Genomic DNA, 21,770 nt, shown 5'->3' with positions numbered 1-21,770 from the left:
CCTTCTTTCCTCCTCTCTTCCTTTGCTCCTCTGCTCCTCTCCTCCTCTGTTCCTCTGCTTCCTCTCTGTTTGTTATCAACTAGGAAAAAAAAAAAAAAATAACAAATAAATAATTAAGTAAAAAACAATTAAATACATTGATTTTTAAAATGAATAAAAAACAAATAGATGAGTTTCTGCGCAGTATCTTGGCTGTTCCTACTACTGCACTTTTCTGAATTGAGATGTTTTTCCTGGAATCTGCTGTAGCCACTCCTCCAGTTTGGTGCTCCGTTGATCATGGGCACCTCTGAGACCTTCACCTTCCAGACCTTCTCCACCTCCTCTCTGGTATTTCTCTAGAGTGAGCAGATCCATGAAGCAGTTAATATCAATAACTATCCTCAAGTTTTATAATACATTTCTGAACAGGACCTAGAAAATTCAGTGAACTAAAGCTGTGTGACCTTTGACTAAACCAAGACTAAAGATTTCACCTAGAATAAAAGTGAAGAATTATAGTCTGTAGCTATAATGATGTTTGACAAACCCGGTTAGAGTTATTCCCCTAGTGGCAGCTCTCACACGTGACTCATGTAACCTGAACTGTGCTGCAGTCGATGGGCAGGTCTGTGAGTGTTTTAAGACGAGGCACGACTGCACCTACACCTCACCTTTACTCACCACACCACAGGTAAGGACAACAAGTCATTTTTCACACTAAAACTCTCATTGTTAGTTACAGTGTGGTTCCCAGGTACGTGTAAGGATTGGCCAAGCCTTGGTTTGGAACTTAGACCTGGTTTAGACCTGGTTTAGTACAGATTTAGTCCTGGTTTAGGCCAGATTTACTCTCTTTTTTAGTGAATGCAGCCCAGATATAACACAATAACCCAGTGTTACTAAAAGTGTGAACTGCAGCTTTGAGTATTTGTTTAAATCAGAGACAAATATATAAATGTTTTTGTCCTTACAAAATGATTGCGAATGACCTTATCCATGGTTTAAGTTACAGGATAGAAGTACATTATAGTATTTACATGACATTTTACTTGTACTATTTTACGTTCCTTGACTATATAGCTAATATATAATAATAAATTTTCCGGCAATTATACAGCATCTCAAAACATATTCAATTTGATATCCTTATTTTGCACTGCTGAAATGTGTTATGTAAGAGAGTAAGAGTAGAGCATATAGACCATTCTCATTATTTTTTAGCTTATTTAACCTGCTATTGTAATACATAACAAAGAGAGTCACTCGACTGAATGAAAACTAGTCAGACAGGTGTGGTCACTAAAGGAACGTGCACATGTATTCAGTGTGTGTATTTTCATATTTATATGGGCTTTACTATACTATTTCATATCTAACAGCCCATACACCAATAGAGATTATTTCTATCTTTTTAAAAATGAATGTATTTCCATTGTTTGACTCAATTTTAGGTTTACAAAATTGTGTTGTGTGTGTCTTGCTTACCAGTATTGAGAGTACAAGTGGAGATAAATGAAGGCTGATTTTATTTCTGAAATTTTTAATCCAAATTGCAATTGAGAAAACATTTTTAAGTGCCAGTTTAGTGCACAGTTACATATTTTTAAACCTTATTTGCATGTCACATCTGTATTCAGTTGGAGTGTGTAAGTATTAAGTAAGTATACGTTTCTTATATTGACATAAAAACTGTTTCACGCGCCCCGCGAAAGAGCTCTTGGTCAAAACTACAGTCCTCCTGATCACTGACTATGGAGATCTAGTTTACAGATCTGCATCAGAAACACTGCTCCATAAGCTAAGTGTGATTTATCATGCAGCCATCCACTTTGTCACAGGTTTACCACCCATCACTGTAAACTTTACTCTCTGGTGAAGTGGCCCTCTCTCCAAACCCGCACACTATCCCACTGGTTATTGCTCATTTATAAATGCTTAAGTGTTTTACCACTTAAGCATTTATAAATGAGCAATGTCCATCCTACCTCAGCTCACGACTGCACATCCGTAGCTCCAGACGCACACTGCACTCCAGTAGACACGTGACCCTGGTCATTCCTAAAGCCCTCACAGCTTTAAAAGTTAGTTTGTTTTTACCCCTGTCGATTTTTAAACACTCCATCCAGAGTATTTTACAGGATAATTGCACATGTTTTTAACACTTTTATATCTTTAATCTGCAAATGTTTCACTGTCTTATATCTCTATTGACTGTTTCATGTGATAGTTGATGTGTGAGTGTTTCTGTTTGTGCTTTTGTTTTATTCTGCCTCTTGGCCAGGTCGTCATTGTAAATGAGAAGGTGATCTCAACTGACTTACCTAGTAAAACATTAAATAAATAAATAAATAAAACAATATTCAAAAATAATATTCAACTAAAAACAACTTATACAAAAACAACATATCTAAAACTTCACAAGATGATTTCTAAAGATGAGTTAGAGATGATAATCCATGCATTTGTGTCCTCGAAACTAAACTATTGTAACAGTCTGTTCACCCGTCTGAGTGAGAAGGAATTTACCCGGCTGCAGATTGTCCAAAACTCTGCTGCAAGTCTCCTGACCCGCACCAGTAAGAGAGCTCATATCACTCCCATCTTAAAATCCTTACATTGGCTCCCTGTTCTTTTTTGTGTCCACTTTAAGATCCTTGTGCTGACCTTTAGAGCTCCAGCCTACATCACAGATCTGATAAAGCCGTACACCTCTGTCCGTAGTCTGAGGTCCACCAGCCAAAACCTACTAATGGTCCCTCAGACAAGTTTTAAGGAGACAGATCCTTTCAATCTGTCTCCCCTAAACTCTGGAATGAGCTGCCTCTTCACCTACGCTCTCTAGATAGTGTAGATGCTTTTAAAACCAACTAAAATCATTCACTCTTTTTTTACTCTTTGAACAAGCGTTCCCACCTCCTCAGGTTTAGAGCTGCTATCACTTCATTTTATTTTATTATGAATGTATCTTCTACTGGTTTTATCTTTTGTATGTGAAGCACTTTGTGACCCATGTCTGTGAAAAGTGTCATATAAATAAACTTTGCTTTCTTACATACTATTGAATATGGTCTGTTTGCTAATCTCAGTGCAGTCATGTGGATGTACCTCCTCCTCTTCGTCGTGGCTCCTCTGGTGTCTGCTCAGACCTTCAGCTGTGGGCCATGTCCTCAAGTGAATGTACAGCAGCCGTTTGACCTGCAGAGGGTAAGTCATACAACTAGACCAAAACTAAAGTACAAATATTTCAACTGGAATGAAACCCCAAATCCACTTTTTTCTCTACTAAACTGTGCACTGATATATTGTGACATCACTCTGCCGGTGTTCCTCATGTATGTGTATGGTGAAATGTTCAGCAGTTACTATGGTGACAATGCACGCTTTAGCAATAGTGTGAAAACTACAAAGAGGAGGAGTCTGAGATCAATATGAGCCTTCATGGTCCAGTTTAGGTGTATGATTTTCAACAAAAATGGGAGAAAAACTGAAAAACTCTTCTAGTTGTAGTTCAGCTAAATCAACTCTTCTTTGTTAGATTGTGTTCAACTAAAGCTCAGATTAAAGTCTAACAATGCTTCAGACAGAGCAATATGTTTTTTAATAGCATGGGCTACTGTTCCAAGTCATTTTTGGCGACTTTACTGCAAACTAGGTAAATTTGCTGGTCATATTCTGGTCAAAAAGTAAATCTCAGTGTGTGTTGCCTTCAGTGGCTTTTGCAATTTACGTACTTGGTGACATCACATAAGACTGGCATGCATGGGTTAAATACCTGTTAGACCAATCACACTTCACAATCACTCTTTTTTAGTCCTTTAGTACTGCCCAGTTTAGCAGCTTTAATTGCAGTGTGGTTATGGGCGGAGTTTAGGTGTTTCAGTAATGTATATGTGGATCTAGTCCTGTCTGTACTTACTCTATTACTATTCTGTATTACTATATTGACTTATCAATATGTAAATGTTCCACTTATCTTGAACAAAACTGTATATTTAGGAGTCATTTTTATTTTTTGACAGTACCTGGGCCGCTGGTTTGAGATAACCAAACTCCCAGCATCCTTTGAGAGAGGGAAGTGCATCGAGGCAAACTACGCCCTGAGAAAAGACGGGACCATTCAGGTCATCAACAAACAGATGTGAGTATGAGAGTTTGCTTTTAGGTTTAGGTTTCTGCAGCTACTAAGAGATCATTTAAGATGGAAGTGGATACAGTTGAATGAGTCTGATTGATTGTTTGATTGTTACTCTAAAATGAGGACCCAGATTTTGGTCGGATGAGCTGGCTTTGTGGTTGGCATGGTGGAAAAACTGAAAACCACACTTATGTTAAAAGTGGCAGTGTATGGAAGATCATTTGTTTTTGTTGTAATTTTCTCACTTAAAATTTTCAACTCACTTATGTCTGACATCTTGGATCTTTGCTGCAATTTTTTACAGGGAATTTTACCCTCAGACAGTTCGGAATTTTGGACATAGGACCTCATTTCCTAGTGAGCCAGTGTTGGAGACGTGTGGAGACACTTTTTAAAAAATTCCATCCAGTCCTTGTATTTGCAGAGGTCACTGGTGCTAGGCTAGTGCATGTCAATGGCCATATTTAGCCTCCCACTAAAAACAGTCTTACCCACTCCACAAAACACCAGAAGCAAATTTATTATTACAACAGTCTGTCCATGTGAATGTCTGTGTTGATATGTATCGTGTTGTATGATATCTTGTATTGCATGAATTTCGCATGTTGAGGGACTATTTTGACATATATCAGTCCGCCGCTGCCAAGCTTTTTATCAGGAAGTACAACTCACTGCTGCATAAATTCTTAGTTTTACTTCAAAAATTATTCTATCAGCACAGACATTTACATGGACAGTCTGGCGCTATAATTATTTTGTTTTGGGTGTTTTGTGGAGTGAGTACGACTGTTTTTAGTGGCAGGCTAACTATGGCCATTGACATGCACTAGCCTAGCACCAGCGACCTCTGCAAATACAAGGACTGGATGGAATATTTTAAAAAGTGTCTCCACACGTCTCCAACACTCTGGCTCACTAGGAAATGAGGCTCTATATCCAGAATTCCGAACTGTCCCTTTAAAATGTAATCAACAAACATTTAGAATTCAGAAAAAAGATTCAAACATGTTTTTTCAGAGTTAAAAATTCAAAGTAAGAAATTCAGCAGCATTTAAAATTCAAAATTTGATGAAACAAATTATCTTTTATAGCAGTGCGTACGGGAGGAAAAGAATAACCATTAAAACTGTTTTTGTCATAGGGAGATACCCGGGACGTTAACACCAATAGAGGGCACTGCAGTAGTCAAAAACCAGTCAGAGCCTGCCAAACTCGGGGTCGGATTCTCCTACTGTAAGTACTGCAGTCATTTAGAGCTGTGTGGTTTATTCCAGACAATATCTACCCACATTTAAATCATTTTATATAGTTGCCCATCCAGCTTTCATACAGTTATTAAAGTATATGAAAAATACACAATATCAACTCATCCCAAGGTAAAAAAAAAAACACAGGAAACTTTTCATTACATTGACAGTACATTCAATTTCACACTTTCTGAGCATACAGTGAGATAATCATTTTATTACTTGTATTTTATAATAGAAAAATTTAAGATGTAAACATTTTTATCAGTTTTTAACTGTGTTTTATTGTTTGTTTGATTGTATCTTTGGTAAATTTATGTGAGTTTGAGTAATCCTGGATTGTCCTGCATTTGCAGTTTGAGTGCTCTGAAAATGTCTGTTTTCACCTACCCCCTATCTCCGCCTACTGCTCATTGCTTTTAAAAAAAATGCATGTAGTGTTCAAAATGCTGTGTAGTTTCAAAGTAAAAGCAGAGATGATAAAATCTGCTGGTGAAATGTCATAAATGCACAGAATCAGTTAAGTCAATGGATCACTTCTACTATTCTGTCATTATAAGTAGATCAATTATGTAATAACATGTCTCTCCCTTCCTCAGTGTCTCCCGTGGGCTCGTACTGGGTGCTGTACACAGACTACACCAGCGTCTCAGTGGTCTACTCCTGCACTGACATCTTGCGTGTGTTTCGGGTGGAGTTTGCCTGGATCTTGGCCCGGAATCGTACCCTGTCCGTAGAGACCAGAGCCCGGGCTGAGGCAGAGCTGCAGAGAGCGGGAGTCAAACTGTGCCAGCTCATCCCCACAGACCAGAGCGGGTGTGATCTGAACATGCTGTGACATTAATCAGAGAGATTCTATTGTGGATTGGGATATGCATTACACATTAGCCAGAGTGTATAGTTGAAAACTGCTTTGTCTTAACTTGAAATTAAAGGTGCACTATGTCTATGGAGATGATAATGGAATGTTTTACAATATATATCTATGTTCATGGAGACAAGCAGCCACCAGGCCAGTGTGATAAATACAATATAGTTAAATGTAGTAACATACTGCGGAGTATTCCAGGCAATGCAACAGCCGGTGGCCCCTCCATCAGGAATGTTGTATAGTGCATCTTTCAAGTGTAAATTATTTAATTAGAAATCAGAAGTCTACTAAAGCTACCATGTGTAGGCTTTTTTTTTCACCAGTAGATTGCAGATGTGAAATCTGCCCTCCCCCTCACCTCACCTGGCCTTTGTTCAGACTCACCTGTGCTCTCTGCTCTTCTTCTGTCCGGTCAAAGCTGACACACTGTACATACAGAAGTAAAGTATAGAGCATACAGTATAGTGGTGAAGTGTGAGAATACAAATGAAACAGAAAACGTACACCAAAGTTCTTGCAGAGGTGCAAATGCAAGAAACAGCAATCCAAAAGTCAAAAAATGCATAGCACACTCAGATGGCCGATGTCCAAAAGCATTTTTTATTTTTAAATTATGTTTCGGAAAAAAGCTTTTGTCAGATAATTTGTTTTGCTTTGGACCACAGTACACAAAATGGTTGCCGGTCCAGGTGCTCATATCCCCACCAACAAACAGGAGGTCCCAAAGTGAGATCACCCAGTGAGTTTAGCCCACTCTACAACAAGAAAAAACTGTAATACATTTGCATAAAATCTCATAAAATACAAAAATAGTTTGACCGTATCACAAAAAGCATCTTTGGTCAAAGTCCACATTAAGTTTGATAAGAGCAAGAGTCTCAAGTTGAGGTGAATCCAGAAGTACTGTGTTTTTGACAGGCACAAAGTGTGAGAATACAACAGGGCCAGGTCGGTCAGTCTAATAGGCTCTATTCATGCTTATGTCACAAACCAGGACGACATTTGGAAACATGCGATGACGACTTCCAGTCTAATTACCGACACTGGGTTAGCCGACTGACTGTGATCAGACCCATTGAAGTAAATGTGATCAGCATGAATCTTGAATTTGGCACCTCATCTCTTCTAATCACATGTACCCTGTGCATTCGAAGTTGTGCATCAGTGGGGAAATAATGCAAACTGAGGTATGGTTGGAAATGTTGATTAGCCGAACATAACAACGCTACAATGATTTAGATTTAGATGAAGAAAAACGGACCTGGGAAGTTGTTATCTCATCTTTTTTGTGACATAAGTCTATTAGAACCTATTATAGATGGATTAAATACTTCAATTAGACATCGTTATGGTTGATTCTGTGATTGCATTCATACTTTGCACTTTTCTTTAATAATATACAATAAAAAATACTTTAACCTTCTGACCGGGATTTATTCATAAACCTGATTAAGTAAAAAAAAAACTGTATCTAAGGTATTAAATACTAAGAATATTTAACCATTTTCTTACTTACTTGATCACCTAAAGAATATATTGTGCACTTACTTAAGGAATAAATAAAGAAAACACAAGACTCATTATTCATTGCCTAGTGTATAAAATATTATTCTTTACCCTTCTAAAAATCAAGCAAACACCAACATTTTTGCACACAGCTTGAAGTAGGAGCTGTGTATAAACTTTGTTCTGGAGCTCTGGACTGTGTAACCCTGTGCACGTGAGAATGCTCGTGCACGTGAGAGAGGTTGGGACCACTGTGCACAGACCCCCACACTCCACAGTGACCCACCAGGTGAACAGCAGCAGTTCTACAAAACAGCACGAGACTTTACACAGGTACAATTTGTCAAAACTTTTTTAGAATTACAATAAAAATTTTTTTTGCAAGTTTTATACATTTCTTGTGTTTATTTTAAGGTCATTATGAAGTGGCTGGTCTGGTTGAGCGCTCTCCTCTGTATCTTCGCCTGCTACTTCAGCGGTGAGTTTTACTTTTATTGACATGACTTAACGATGCACTATGTAACTTTTCTGATGAAGGGACCACGACATGCTTGTTTCCATGGAGATGTTATTCCCTTGCCCAGAATGTTCCACTGTATTGCATTTAACTCATTTATTTTGCATAATGGTTTTATTGCTCAAAAATACCTTGAAAAACATGCATTCTTACAGTGAACGGGATTGCCTCTCCACAGATCTGAAGTGCAACTTGATCTGTTTGCACCACACTTGTCTCCATGGAGTTGGATAAATTAAATACCATACTGTGGAGCATTCTGGGCAAGGGAATAACATCTCCATGGAAACAAGCATTTGACAGACTCTACACCTGAAATGTTACATAGTGCACACTAAAATTTCCAACAAATTTTTATCTGCAATTGAAATGAGAATGAAATAAGTAAAATATGCTATAAATATTAAACCCAGATGCTAATTAATATACAAATTCAATACATGTTTAGTTTCTTTTGTAATAAATTCTATTTGACATCACTGGTATTATAAACTACAACTTTTCCTTTCATAGATCTAAGTTTTCCCAATATTTATAACACAAATCAGTAATGTATAAATGCAAAATAGCAACCATGTTATTTTTACCAATTTTATAATAAATTTTTTGTACAATAGTCTGTCTGTGCTGAGTTCCAGAGACTGTGTGTGCTACAGTGTGTGAATGGTCAGTAAAAATATTTGAGGAGGGAGCAGGAATCTGTCAGTCCACTGGGAGAAGGCTCCGTTTGCCAGGACCCAGAGCTCAATCCCACCTTTGTGCCTAAATTTACGTGGCATGTTTGGGAATGCTAACTTCTGTCTGTTTTTCCTCTTCTCGCAGAGGCCAGGATTATCGTCCCAGAAGGAGGTAGGCAAAAATCATATATTATTGTTGACATGCTAAAATTATGTCATAAACCAAGCGCATTCGTATATTTATAAGTTGGTTTATCAGCACATATTCTGGTCATATAACGAGGTGTTCGTGTGAAGGATTTCAAATATATATTTTCCAAAACGATTCTAATTAATTAACTATATAATTTTTGTGAAGTAGTCAACTAAAATACCTTAAAGCCACAATATGTAACTTTTAAGTAAAAAAAAAAATAGACAAAATTAAAAATAGGTTTTTGTTTTTATTTGTTTGTGTTTATTATTGAGTTTTCATGGAAATTATGGTCATATAGCTACAATTTTCTATCCAGGCTGGTGCCATCTACTGCCTTCACTCAGTTTCATTTCTCTCCAGCGACTAGGTCAGGAATCAAAATACACTAGACGGTTTGCAATAATCCCGGAAGTCGTAGACTGCGCATCAGCCAATCAGCGAAGAGCTGTGAAGCCATGATGTCAAACTCAAGCTCCTGTCTGGGTCCCTTTTGTTGAACAGCACAACAGTAAAGCAAAGCGGTCGAGATGGATGTAGACAAAGCCAGACATTCTGTGTTGGCAACGATTCCCAAGATTGAGGTTTTAAAGCCGGAACAAAGAGGATGTTTGGTGAATTTTATCAAGGGGAAAGACATTATTGCCCCTCCTAAGTATGGTTTTAACTTTCTTTTTCCATGAAATCGCGCAGTTGATGTGCCACCTTCAAAAGGTTGCATACTGTAACTTATACTACAAATGCACTTCCCTTCTATGTACAAACACATTTAGTAAAATTCATGGTACCAATAATGACAGTAATTCAGCATTTCATTAAAAAGTATAGTCATAACAACACAGTTGAAATTGTATGCTTAAAAAAAGCAAAATAATAAGATATTATAATACATCATATACATTAACACTAAATCAGGATAATCCAAGTAAACCCTTCTCTGCAATAAAGGTGCTGTGAATTCAGTATATAAAATAGATCATCGTCAATTACTTATTTAAAATGTAACTGCTCTACAAAAAATAAAGAAAAAGGTGTGAATGATAGAAAAATATAGTTAAGGTCTCATCGTTTTGTGAGTAAAATACAAATTCTGCCTTTTTCCCAGTCTACTTGAGTTTTTATGATAAATTCCAGTCATTACAATTATATTTTTGAAGTATTACTAAACCTCATTGATTTGTTTCAGTTCCCTACGATGAAGCTCCTGCTGTCCCCTACTGGCCCTACTCCACCTCAGACTTCTGGAACTATGTGGAGTACTTCAAATCCATTGGCGCCTATGACCGCATCAATGAGTTGGCCCGGGCCTTCTACGCCCACCAGCGCCTCGGGGACACCCTCGGATATGAGACCAACGAAGGACACGAGCACTAGGAAGCAATGAGATCTGTCAGGAAAGAGCGAGAACAAACCCATACAGGCTGGTTGTGATTGACACAGGTGTTAGAATGATAGAAATAAAATAAAGTAGTCTCTTGTGGATTTATTTTGCATGTTTTAAGTAGTCTTTTTCCAAATATTCTACACAATAAACCGATTTACTATCAGTTAGAATTAGATAAACAAGTAACATTTATATTTGTAATTTAATGTTACTGTAATGTGCAATAAAGTGTATATTCAATGTATATGAATAAACTTAATATCTGTGACATTGTTATTTATTTATTTATTTATTTATCCATTCAGTCATTCAGTCATTCTTTTCTTTCTTTTAAAATGTGTTATCACTAAGAAGAGGTACCGTTTATCCGTTCCGTGTTGTCGCCCGGACACAATTCGGTGCTGCACATCTTGTTTGTTTACATCCCCGCATACTGCTATCTTAGCGGGCTTCAAACGTCAATTTATATTAATTTCTTTTTTTATTGAGGCTTTTAAAACATGAAGCCTGCTGTGGATGAAATGTTTCCCGAAGGAGCCGGCCCATATGTGGATCTGGATGAGGTCTGTGAGCTAAATATGCTAAATTAAACGTAGTGGCTAATGCTAACGTGAGAAAATACTGTATGATATTATTGAAACCTTTTGGTGCGCTTGTTATTGCTTAACTACGGGAGATCGTTCAGATTGTGCATGTGTACAGTATAAAACACATTTACACCGTAATAATGGCGCTAACTTGAGCTCTTAGCTGTTTTGCCTCACCTTTGTTTACATTTTAAATTAATAATAACGATAAACTCTAAGTAAGTCATGGGGTAAACAGATAGAGCACTCCTCTAAATAATTCTACATGAGTTATGAACGCATACTCATTTCTTTAGTCGGTTATTTGTTTCAATGTGTAGTCTCTAACCTCATTAGCCAATTGTTCAGAAAATGATATTTATTTGCATCTTATACATATGAAATAATTTGTAATCAGCGCCATCATAATCTAAGTTATAATGACTCGATAAAAGGCTGGTTTTGTTCAGCAGAGAGTTCGTAAAGGGTAGGGTGACCAGTCGTCCCTGTTTACCCGGGACAGTCCCAGTTTTTAGCCCTGTGTCCTCTGTCCCAGCGGATTTATCCAAAAAAACATTGATTTGTCCCAGTTTTACATCAGGAATGTCCCAGGTGCCTCAATTTTTGACCAGTTTGATCTCTGCGAACAGTAAAGTGAGGCACACATTGTAATTTGTTTAAATAAATACTGAAAAGCTGCTTAAAAATGACTAAAACACAAATAAACTGTGATTATACTGACTCACATGTTTGAAGGGGATGTCCCTGTTTTTGATTTTGAAATTCTGGTCACACTAAAACAGAGTTAAGGTTAGGATTTTGGCTGAGAGCTCCCTGTCTTATGTTGTTGTTTCTGTGTGTCACAGGCAGGGGGCAGCAGTGGCCTGCTCATGGACCTGGCAGCCAACGAGAAAGCGGTCCACTCGGATTTCTTTAATGGTGAGGAAAATGAAGTGATTTGTGCTTATTAGTTGTATTACACCGGCACAGAGTAATATCAGTAGCTGTGGCAAGCACTCTCACAGTACTCTCCTGGGTATGGCATGTTTTTTTCTTTTTCTTTTCTTGTTTTTAATATATATAATACAGTGAACAATAAACAATAACCAAAAGGAAAGATGTACTAGGTTGTAGCCTGAAAATTCTCATTTCTATCTGGGCATTGGCCCTGGGCAGATTGATGTAACATGGGCCTTTCTGTGTGTAGTTTGCATGTTCTCCCTGTGTCTGGGTAGGTTTCCTCTGGACACCCCAGTTTCCCCCATCAACCCAAACTATGCAATCTAGGTTAAATCCTCCAGCTAATGTCGTCCTGACCAAGACTAGTTCAACATGGTCCCCGGGTGCTGCTCTGTGGTCACCCACTGCTCCTGACAGAATGTCCCAGTGGTATTGAAGGATGGGTCAAATGCAGAGGACAAATGTCTTCATGGGGACCTTATTTGTTTATTTTCTTTTACTGTTTAATTGTGTTTCTTGTTACTTTCTTTCTTTTGAGGTTAATGCACGTACTATTAGTTCCACGATCATTCATATCCTCCCTTCCAGGTTTTGTCAACCTGGGAAAAAATATCTGAACTTTTTTTTTTCTACATAAATAAAATGTACACATGTTAGATTTGATTAAACTATCACACCAATGTAGAACCCAGTTCAATCCATAATTTAAAACATAATCCTTATTTCATCAGAGTGCGAAAATTGCATCTTAATTAATCTTAAGCGAGTAAGCGGATTTCTCATTCATGCCACTTAAGCTGTTAATGTGTTTTTTCCAGGCAGTAGAGGAATTGGAAAAGTTAGCCTCAGCAGCAGCAGCAGCAGCAGTAGTAGCACTAGTCACAGCTATGACCTAGAAAGAAAAGAGCTGATTGTTAAAAAGGCCGGTATGAGCGCCACACAGTAGGAAGATGGTTAAAGTGGGTTTATAGGCAGTGTCAAAGTGAAGCACAGCGGGGCACCTCCACACCGCACATGCCTGCATCCGGGCTTGTTAACGCGGCTTATGCAGGCCAGCTCCCGGGGCCTTCACAGATCCATGTCTCTCTGCTCCGCGGTGGAAGCACAGAGATCACAGCAGCGCTCACAGACAGGGGAGTTTTATGAGGTTTCTTCATGCTAATTTGCATGTGGCGATATCGTAATGGTATGAAGTACACTTAAGGCTAATTTGGTGTGATTAAAATAGGCTGTGCTGATATTCATGGAGAGTATGAGATGCTTTCAGCTTTTTCGGGACTGAGTAATAAAGCAACTGAAACTATCCCAGCTAATTATGAAGTCACCTATTCAGCTTTTTCATTTTTGATACAGATTCCAATACTATAGCTTTAAGTTTATATATTAACCATTTTCAGTGCAGCAGCATTTTATTTCCTTTAAACAAAAATTTTACTAAATATGTGTCTATTATTTATCTCTCTGAAATACTACTGAAATTTGTATAAATAAGAATTCAAATATGATCAAACGTCTGGATCAACAATGACCAGCAAATAATCTTATTGCATCGATTTATAAGTCCAACCAGGATATCGGCTGAATCAATATTTGGAACTCAATATCTATCTACTTTTCAGTATTGGCACAATATCCAATACATGCATCACAAATTTCGGACTTCCGTATTTCCGTCATTGCGCGATGCATACTGGGAAGGATTTTCAAAAAAAAAGTGAGCATCAAACTGCCATGTTTGTTTTCCCAGTGGGATGTGTCTGTTGACAAAGCCAATCTTTTCTAGTCTTTTGAACCGTATCACTTTTGTATCTGGTTCTGATATTGTCATATTTTAGTTTTGGGATTCAGACATTGTAATTGTGTGACTGTTAGATGTCCTAACAGTGAAAACAACTTAAGAAATGGGCTTCAGAAGTTTGCGACCTCCATAAATCCAAAAGGGAATCAAAGGTGTGTGACTGCAAACCTCCCTTCAAACTGTTTCCCTTCCCAACAGAATTGAAAAATAGTGAAAGGTGAAGGCGATGGGCAGTATTGATCCACAGGAAGGACCAAAAAGCAAACCTTTGACTGCCTAAGAAATCATCCCAAGTTTGCAGCGAACAGCGGAAGGGAAACAGAGGTTTGCAGTCACACAGACCTGATTCCCTTTTGCAGTTAGTTCGCAAACAAATTTCTCAAGCCGTTTCCGCTGTTAGGACATCCAACAACCCATGTCCGAATCCCAAAACTAAAATATGACAATATCAGAACCAGAAACAAAAGTGATATGATTCAAAAGACCAGAAAAGACTGGCTTTGTTAATAGACACATCCCACTGGGAAAACAAACATGGCGGTTTGATGCTCACTTTTTCAGAATGTCCTTCCCAGTATGCATTGCACAATGACCGGAAGTCCAATATTTGTGATGCATGTACACCAGTATTGTATCGGTGCATCCCTATTGATAATGGCGAGATAGTATGCAGATTCATCTCACACTTCAAACATTTAAACATATAAGATGATCTAAGTGCTACAAAACAAGGAAATTCTAACAAATACATATTTTAAAAGACAGTGATGAGGTTAAAGATGTACTCTGTAATTCTTTTGGTTGAGTGCATTGTCTGCTTGTTCCTTGATGTTATTGGTTTGCATTAAAGTTTTCACAATAAGGCATCAAACTTGACATTCAGTTAGATTTGTATTTCTATTGCTGTATTCTTATTGTGAGCGGGGTTGCCTCTCCACAGATCTGACCTGTAACTTGGCCTGGTGTTACCTGCTTGCCTGCTTTAGAGATAGATCATTTTAATACCATATTGTGAAGCATTCCAAGCAAAACAAGAACATCTCTGTGGAGACAAGAGGGTGACACTCCACCAGAAATTACATGTTGCAAAATTACAAAAACAAAAAAAGTTAACTATTGTTGTATTCTCAGGCAAGGCACTTCACCTTTATTACCTTGTATGAAACTTCTCTTCTGTCTAATGCATGATTATTATTAAAAGTTAACATCTCAAACTATTTAAAGCCTTGGGGAAAATAACGGTTTTTAATATATGCTTTAAATAAACAGAATCTGAGAGAGGGCTTGGTCACCTTTTATCTCTGCTAGAGTGACCGCAACCGGGACGACCAATGACATGGGACTATCACACTGAGGCATTAAGGAGTAACTGTTCAAATCTATCCAAAAGCACACAGGAGGCCGGTGAATGGGGGCTAAAATTGGAAAAATGTGTTCAAGCTTACGAATCACCAATTTACCGTCACTAACTGTGCCTGGAGAGAGCTCACAGTACCACTAGGGGCACATTCACTATATGTAGAAAGAGAGAAATGATAGATGCTAATTTTGAACTTAATGTATGTCCCCTACATATTACTGTTATAAGAAATGCGTGTATAAGTCTGCATATAACAAACTCATAGATGTTGTCTTTTTCATTGCTTCCTTTTTTATCTGGTGTGACTAGAATAGGAGTGTCTTATTATGTAGGCACTGCTCTTACTCTTTGTGCTTTATTAGACTTTCATCTGAGGTTTATTTTGAAACAATCTGCCCAGAAAGAACTGACTTAGTTGGAACTAGAACAAGTGAGATGATTAGTGCTATTAAACAAGTCCCTCACACATAACATTACAGTCAGAATTTTATCAGAAAATGTGTTCCATTTTGTACTTTTTCTTGAGTTTTCAGATCTTAAAACGTTTTTGGCTATGTTTGCTAATGTGAGCATCGTGTCACCATGGTAATTGCAGAACATTCCGCCATAGACATACATGTAGAACACCCCAGCTTTACATTACTGCAAAATATCAGTTCACCATATACATCCCTGCACTTTTGTTGTGGTGGCACACATGAACCCCATTCATTTCAATGGAGAATTTGAGAAAAGGTTTGCAGCTAAAATCTGATATATATAAGTCGCTGATGTGTGTCAAATGTCCAGTGTTCATGTGACCAACAAGTCACACTGCACCGATTCAATGTAAGGCTTTAAACCTGCTTTGTGGTCCATATAAAACTTATCTGGTGTCAAGATTGACAGCTCCCTGTAAAACAATACAACTCGATTGAATAGTTACAGTTTAAATAAAAAAGAAATGTTTTTCTGGGTATTTAGTTTTAACATGGAGATCATTACTCTGACTCTGTATTGTTGATCTAAAAGTAAGTTTTTATGCAAGGTTTTTATTTATATAGCACTTTTCACAGACATATGCCACAAAGACGCTTTACAGAGCATTATTCGTTCACTCCAGACCTGGTGGTGATAAGCCAATCTGCTCTATCGGCCCCTCCGACCACCACCATCACTCACACACACTGCTTTCATACTAGGCAATGTGGGTTGTAGTGCCTTGCCTAAGGACACAATGACAGTTTTTGCAACTGGTGCCTCAGCTTAAAGCAAATCTTATTCTGCAAAATCAACTTTTCAGAACTTTTAGCCATGTTACGTTGTTTCCCTTCACCATTTACTCACCTGAAGTTGTATTTGGAATGATTTGTGCATATTGGAGCAGTCTTTTATCTCTTATTTTCAGTAAGATGCCATTTTGCTGATCTCTTATGACATTCACGGCAACGTCAGCTCCCACTGGACACCACAGTTTTCAACTCGGAAGTCAGCGGATGTGTTTCTTTTCATTTTTTATGTCCAAATTCTAAGATGAAGCTCCATGGGTGCCTTAGATCATAACTAGGTATATGGCAGGCACAAGCACAACAGGTCTTCTTTAATAATAGATGAAGTAGGTGAAAACAGACCTTTTCTGAACACTCAAGCCTCGAATGCAGGACAATACAGGATTACTCAAACACGCATGAATCAATCTAAATGCAACTAAATAAAGTGTGTCAGTAAATGAATTATGAGGGAACACCATTAGAACATGATTAACAACTCTAAAACCTGAGTTTACATAATATGCCCCCTTTTAAATTGCAGTATTGTTGCTTGTTAATAATGAAGTCCAAGTAGCGAGACATACAGAGAGATGATAAGAGAAAATCTGCTTGTTTATGCCGTAATTGAACCTATATTTAACTCCACGGCAGCGCTTAGAGAGAACATCTGTGTAGGAGCACAGGGGTATACTTCCACCACATGCATCTTTCATTATGATGCTACAAGGAAACAAATGACTCCACACATAATTTATGATGTAGTCTATGCATTTAATGTACTTTTCAATACAACACGAGGTACTATACAGGAAAAACATGTCCACTTTAAAGATGTCATTTTCTAAGAGTAGAAAATCATTACCATGGGCTGCTGTATCAATATATATCGCCAAGAGTATTTTTGGGTATCTTTTTGGTTTATACGTGCCGCCGTAATATAATGAAATCATATCGTGAGGCGTGTATTGTATCTAAAAGTGAGAAACCCTGTGATTCCCACACATATACTAGTGCATATTCTTTCAAAACATTTTAAAAAGTTTTATTAAAAGTTTATTTGTTAGTTTCCGTCTCCACAAAATGATTTGGTCATTCCATCTGTATTTCTCTGGTTGTCAATATCAGTGTCTGCATCGTGTCTTGGCATTTTACAAGTTCTTTTCTGTCCAATATCCTAATTGGTATTAGTCATACTCGAGTGATGAGTAATAAACGAAAGTTGCAGAAAGTTTGGTCTTTAAGTTACCAAGAGGCGAATGTGCCATTTCGCTCCATCACAGCAAAGAGTTTCATCAAAAGTTGAAATGTCAAGTTTAAAATATATATCCTAGTTCTTGAAGAAGATATGGGTTTAGAATATTAGAATTTAAAGGTGCCTTATGTAACTTTTCTGGTGGAAGGTCCTCTTGTCTCCATGGAGATGTTATTGCTTGCCCTTAGATGTTCTATAGTACATCCTTCTGGCATTATTTAAAAAAAAGAAAAAAAGAAATCTTGCTGTGAGTTGGCTCGCCTCTTCACAGATCTGGCCTATGATGTTAGTCTGCTGGCGTCACCAGGATCATCTCCACAGAGGCAGTTGTGTTAAGGTCTAAGTGGTGGACCATCGACCGGAAAAGTTCCATTTTGAACCTTTTAAACATTTGAAAGTCAAGATGGTGAAAGAGTACACAAGTTCTGTTTACGATTGTTAATTTTTTATGGGCCCTCCAGAGATTTTAAGGTGTTTGAGTCCAAGATCTTAGAGTGCAGACACAACCTCAAATCTCCCACAGAGACAGACGCACCCCTGCTGTTTAAAAATGAATAAATAATGATTTTTAAATGTATCCAAATCTGCCAAATATTATAAGAGCAATCTGGTAAAATTGTCAGTCTGAAGATTTTTTGCTTGCTTCTCATATTTTGAAGAACCAAACAACCAATATTTACTTTGAAAAACATGATAGAATGCCAACTTTGGGGGAATATTGAAAGTTAATTTTTTCAAAGTTGAATTCCTTTGAGTCTGAGCATAATCCAATATCAAAATTTTCTCTAAAGAAAAGTCCATATTTAGATGTGTAAAACTTTTTCACAGTTAGCATGTTTAACTCTTCTTAGTGTTAAAGAATCTAATCTTATTTTACTTAAACAAAGGATCACAAGCGCTTTACCAGATGTTTACTGCGTTTAAATGAACTTTTTTTTTTTACACATTTTTAGTGGTGGTCCAAAGTTCTTCCTCACTCCTGCCCTCTGAACTTCCTAATTGTTCAGCATGATAAGTTTATGAGCACTTTCCACAACTTTTGGAGACCAGACCAGAGCACTTCCTGATTATCGAAAAATAAAACTCATAATAAAACTCATAATAAAACTCATAATTTAATTAATTAATTAGGCAGTACACAGTGGACATATTTGGACCTCAAGAGCTGCTTATACAATAAATCTATGGGGAAAAATCGGGTACAGAGCATTGAAAATAACAATTACAGCTTATAAAAAATTAAAAAGTTGCAAAAGTTTCTATTTTGATCAAGCTATCTATCACTGAGTTGAATCAATAGATCACGTATGGACTGGTGTATTGAAGTACAAACATTAATTGTAGTCATATTGTATTTGCACTTTCCTTTACGTCTGTGTACTTATACTCATTTTTTCCCGTTCTACAGACTTTGAAGATCTTTTCGATGACGACGACCTACTGTGACACACACCTTTGTTCCTCCGACAGCCTTCGACCAAGATGATGAAACTGCCGTACAACTCTCTCTACGTCTGTGTCCCTCTTTCTCTTTGTACAGACTGCTTTTAGTGAAATAAAACCTTTGTGTTTTTGCAAAAAAGAAACCAGAGCCATTTGTTCTGAACCAGCTGTCCGCAAATTCTGAGGATTCCTGGTTTGGAGAAAATTATGAGTATGCTTTTGCTGTTTTCGTGTTCGAATCTGCTCCTGGCTGGATTGCAGGTTTGCTAGCTTTGTGAAACACCTGTTGTAAAGTCTAATTACATACAAGATGCGCCGCTCGGTAAATGGTCTATTTGGGAGCTAGATGAGACAGGAAACTACAAAAATGTGGAAATGTAAAAGAAAGATACAAAGGAAATCAGGTGTCGGCCGCAGGCAGTAAAATCATCAGATGTCACGCCGTGAGTAATACGATGTGTAGCATAAAAAGATGTTATGGGAAAACCTGTGATCTGAGCTGACTGTTAGATCAGAGCAGCTTTGTACACAGGTGCTGTCTCTGTCTGTTTAGGGATTCGCAAACTTTGTACACCAAAAATGGGTTACAATTTTGATGTGATGACACCAGTATCAGAGCAGGGGGAAAACTTCGTACAAAACATGACTACAAAACAGGATGTCAACAGGTCTGAAATGGCTAAAATTGGGTATAAACAAAAGGGGGTGTTCACATGTCTTAAAAACATGAAAAACAGAACTACCGTATTTTCTGGGCTATAGGGCGCGCTCTTGAGCCTCCAACCCCATCAAAAAATGACTGCGCGCCCCACAATCCACTCGGGTGTCAAAGCATGACTTCAGCAAACTACAAAGCCGCACCACCCGCAACGCACGCAAACATGCACGGAGCAGACAGCGGAATGGAACGAAGGAACGAACTGGAAAAGCGAGTGCAATGTGCCACTTCTAGACACAACTGAACAACTTGAGTCACTGCGAACACGCCGACAATCCAGCGGTCCCAGACAGCACCCTCCCTACACGCCACAACTGAACAAAGACCAGAGTCACCGTGAACGCCACAAACAAGTTCTGAGCCTAATTATTTAACATGATGAGTTTACAAGTGCTTTTTACAATTTTGCCATAATGGTAAAGCTAATAGCAAGTAGCATGCATAGTAGACATACTTTTGTCACAGTGCTAGTAATCCAGTGTGTAGCACAAAAGGACGTTATGTGTGTTTAGAAATTCACAAGCTTTATACATCAGGAAATGTGACAATTTTGAAACAATGACACCAATATCGGAGCAGGGCAAAATGATGTACAAACTAAAGCAGGGAGCATTTTAACAGGTCTGAAATGGCTAAAATTGTGTATGCACACATTTGGTCATCCACGTGTGACCTATTGACGAGGATTGATAACTGATGAAAGATCTTACACTGGAACCAGAATGAACAAAAGCAAAGCAAAAATAATATAATGTGTGTGTGTGTGTGTGTGTGTGTGTGTGTGTATGTGTGTATGTATGTATGTATGTATTGTATGTATTGTATGTATATATGCATGTGCACAGCCTTGGATTTGGAACAGCCCCATGGATCCTGAATACACACTTCTATACTTTCTGAAGATGTGAGTGTGGCCATCGGTGAATCTCTGCTTGTTCAAATGGGCATTACTGACCCTGCATCAAAACTAATATGGATGGAAAAAAGAAAAGAAGAAAATAACAACATGGACTGAAAAATGGTGCCAATTCCTGCAATGAGCAAAGCACTAAACCAGTGGTGTCAAACTCAAATTCACAGAGGGCCAAAATTAAAAACTGGGACTAAGTCATGGGCCAAACAAAATATTTATTGAGAAAATTCAACCTCTGCATGTTTTCTCTTCTTTTGAGATATGTCATGTTAAACCTTTTCTTAAAATAAATGTTTAATAATAGTTCTGCTTAAACATTGAATCCAGAACAAGCACAATATAAAATAATAACAACATTTTAAATAAATAATGTCTCTATATAATGTAGCTGTAGCCTGCGGGCCAGCTCTAATTCATATTTGATATGATCTCGTGGGCCAAATATAATTATACTGCAGGCCAAATTTGCCCCCCGGGCCTGAGTCTGACATGTCTGCACTAAACTGTTTATCGGAGGTGAGATAAACTAGATTTTATTCAAAATGATAAGTGACCAATAAATTCCTTCATTTCACATCTGTCGCTCAAAAAAACTAATCTGATTGGACGATCTTGTTTGGTTCAGGTTTGAGGTTTGATAGAGGGAGTTTGGACCAGGCTGATATCCCTCTGAGATAGAGATTTAGATGATAGAGATGAATAGAGATTTGCCACACAAACCTATGGACCAAAAGAGAAGGCAAGACTGTGTTCACACTTGAGACTAAAAAATAACAAACAAAAATAACATACCTGAACCTTTAGTCTGAACCAGGACTTAAACTGGTCTAAACCAGCATGAAATGGTACTGAAATAAAGACCAAGTTTTACTTGGACTGAAGCACTTCTAAATTTGGAATAAATCAGACTGTCCAAAAAAAGTCCAAACTAGAACTAAATTAAGTTTATATCAATACTAAATGTTGAAAGCGAGGCTAACTTAGGGTCTAAACCTGGT

At 37.8% G+C, this 21,770-nt stretch overlaps 3 protein-coding genes across 3 annotated transcripts; all 3 read left to right on the top strand.

The window, feature by feature from the left end:
• Window positions 1–614: 614 nt before the first annotated feature.
• LOC110165575 (apolipoprotein D-like) lies at window positions 615–7,568 on the top strand. The gene is made up of 5 exons (XM_020930773.2): window positions 615–673; window positions 3,069–3,186; window positions 4,002–4,120; window positions 5,259–5,350; window positions 5,964–7,568. The coding sequence occupies exons 2-5, from the start codon at window positions 3,076–3,078 to the stop codon at window positions 6,200–6,202; spliced, it is 561 nt and encodes a 186-aa protein (XP_020786432.1). The 5' UTR covers window positions 615–673; window positions 3,069–3,075; the 3' UTR covers window positions 6,203–7,568.
• Window positions 7,569–8,030: 462 nt separating this feature from the next.
• On the top strand, window positions 8,031–10,533 carry otos (otospiralin). The gene is made up of 4 exons (XM_020930783.2): window positions 8,031–8,074; window positions 8,156–8,219; window positions 9,081–9,107; window positions 10,315–10,533. Exons 2-4 carry the CDS (start codon window positions 8,162–8,164, stop codon window positions 10,500–10,502), a joined length of 273 nt encoding a protein of 90 aa, XP_020786442.2. The 5' UTR covers window positions 8,031–8,074; window positions 8,156–8,161; the 3' UTR covers window positions 10,503–10,533.
• Window positions 10,534–10,901: 368 nt separating this feature from the next.
• LOC110165579 (COP9 signalosome complex subunit 9) lies at window positions 10,902–19,287 on the top strand. The gene is made up of 3 exons (XM_020930777.2): window positions 10,902–11,075; window positions 11,945–12,017; window positions 19,107–19,287. The coding sequence occupies exons 1-3, from the start codon at window positions 11,013–11,015 to the stop codon at window positions 19,142–19,144; spliced, it is 174 nt and encodes a 57-aa protein (XP_020786436.1). The 5' UTR covers window positions 10,902–11,012; the 3' UTR covers window positions 19,145–19,287.
• The last annotated feature ends 2,483 nt before the right edge of the window (window positions 19,288–21,770 follow it).

The sequence above is a fragment of the Boleophthalmus pectinirostris genome, unplaced genomic scaffold (assembly GCF_026225935.1).
Source record: "Boleophthalmus pectinirostris isolate CB_2022bp ecotype Guang Dong unplaced genomic scaffold, ASM2622593v1 HiC_scaffold_15, whole genome shotgun sequence".
Lineage (NCBI taxonomy): Eukaryota > Metazoa > Chordata > Actinopteri > Gobiiformes > Gobiidae > Boleophthalmus > Boleophthalmus pectinirostris.
The sequence above is the reverse complement of the archived record's forward strand: the minus strand, read 5'-3'. Positions and strand labels throughout refer to the sequence as shown.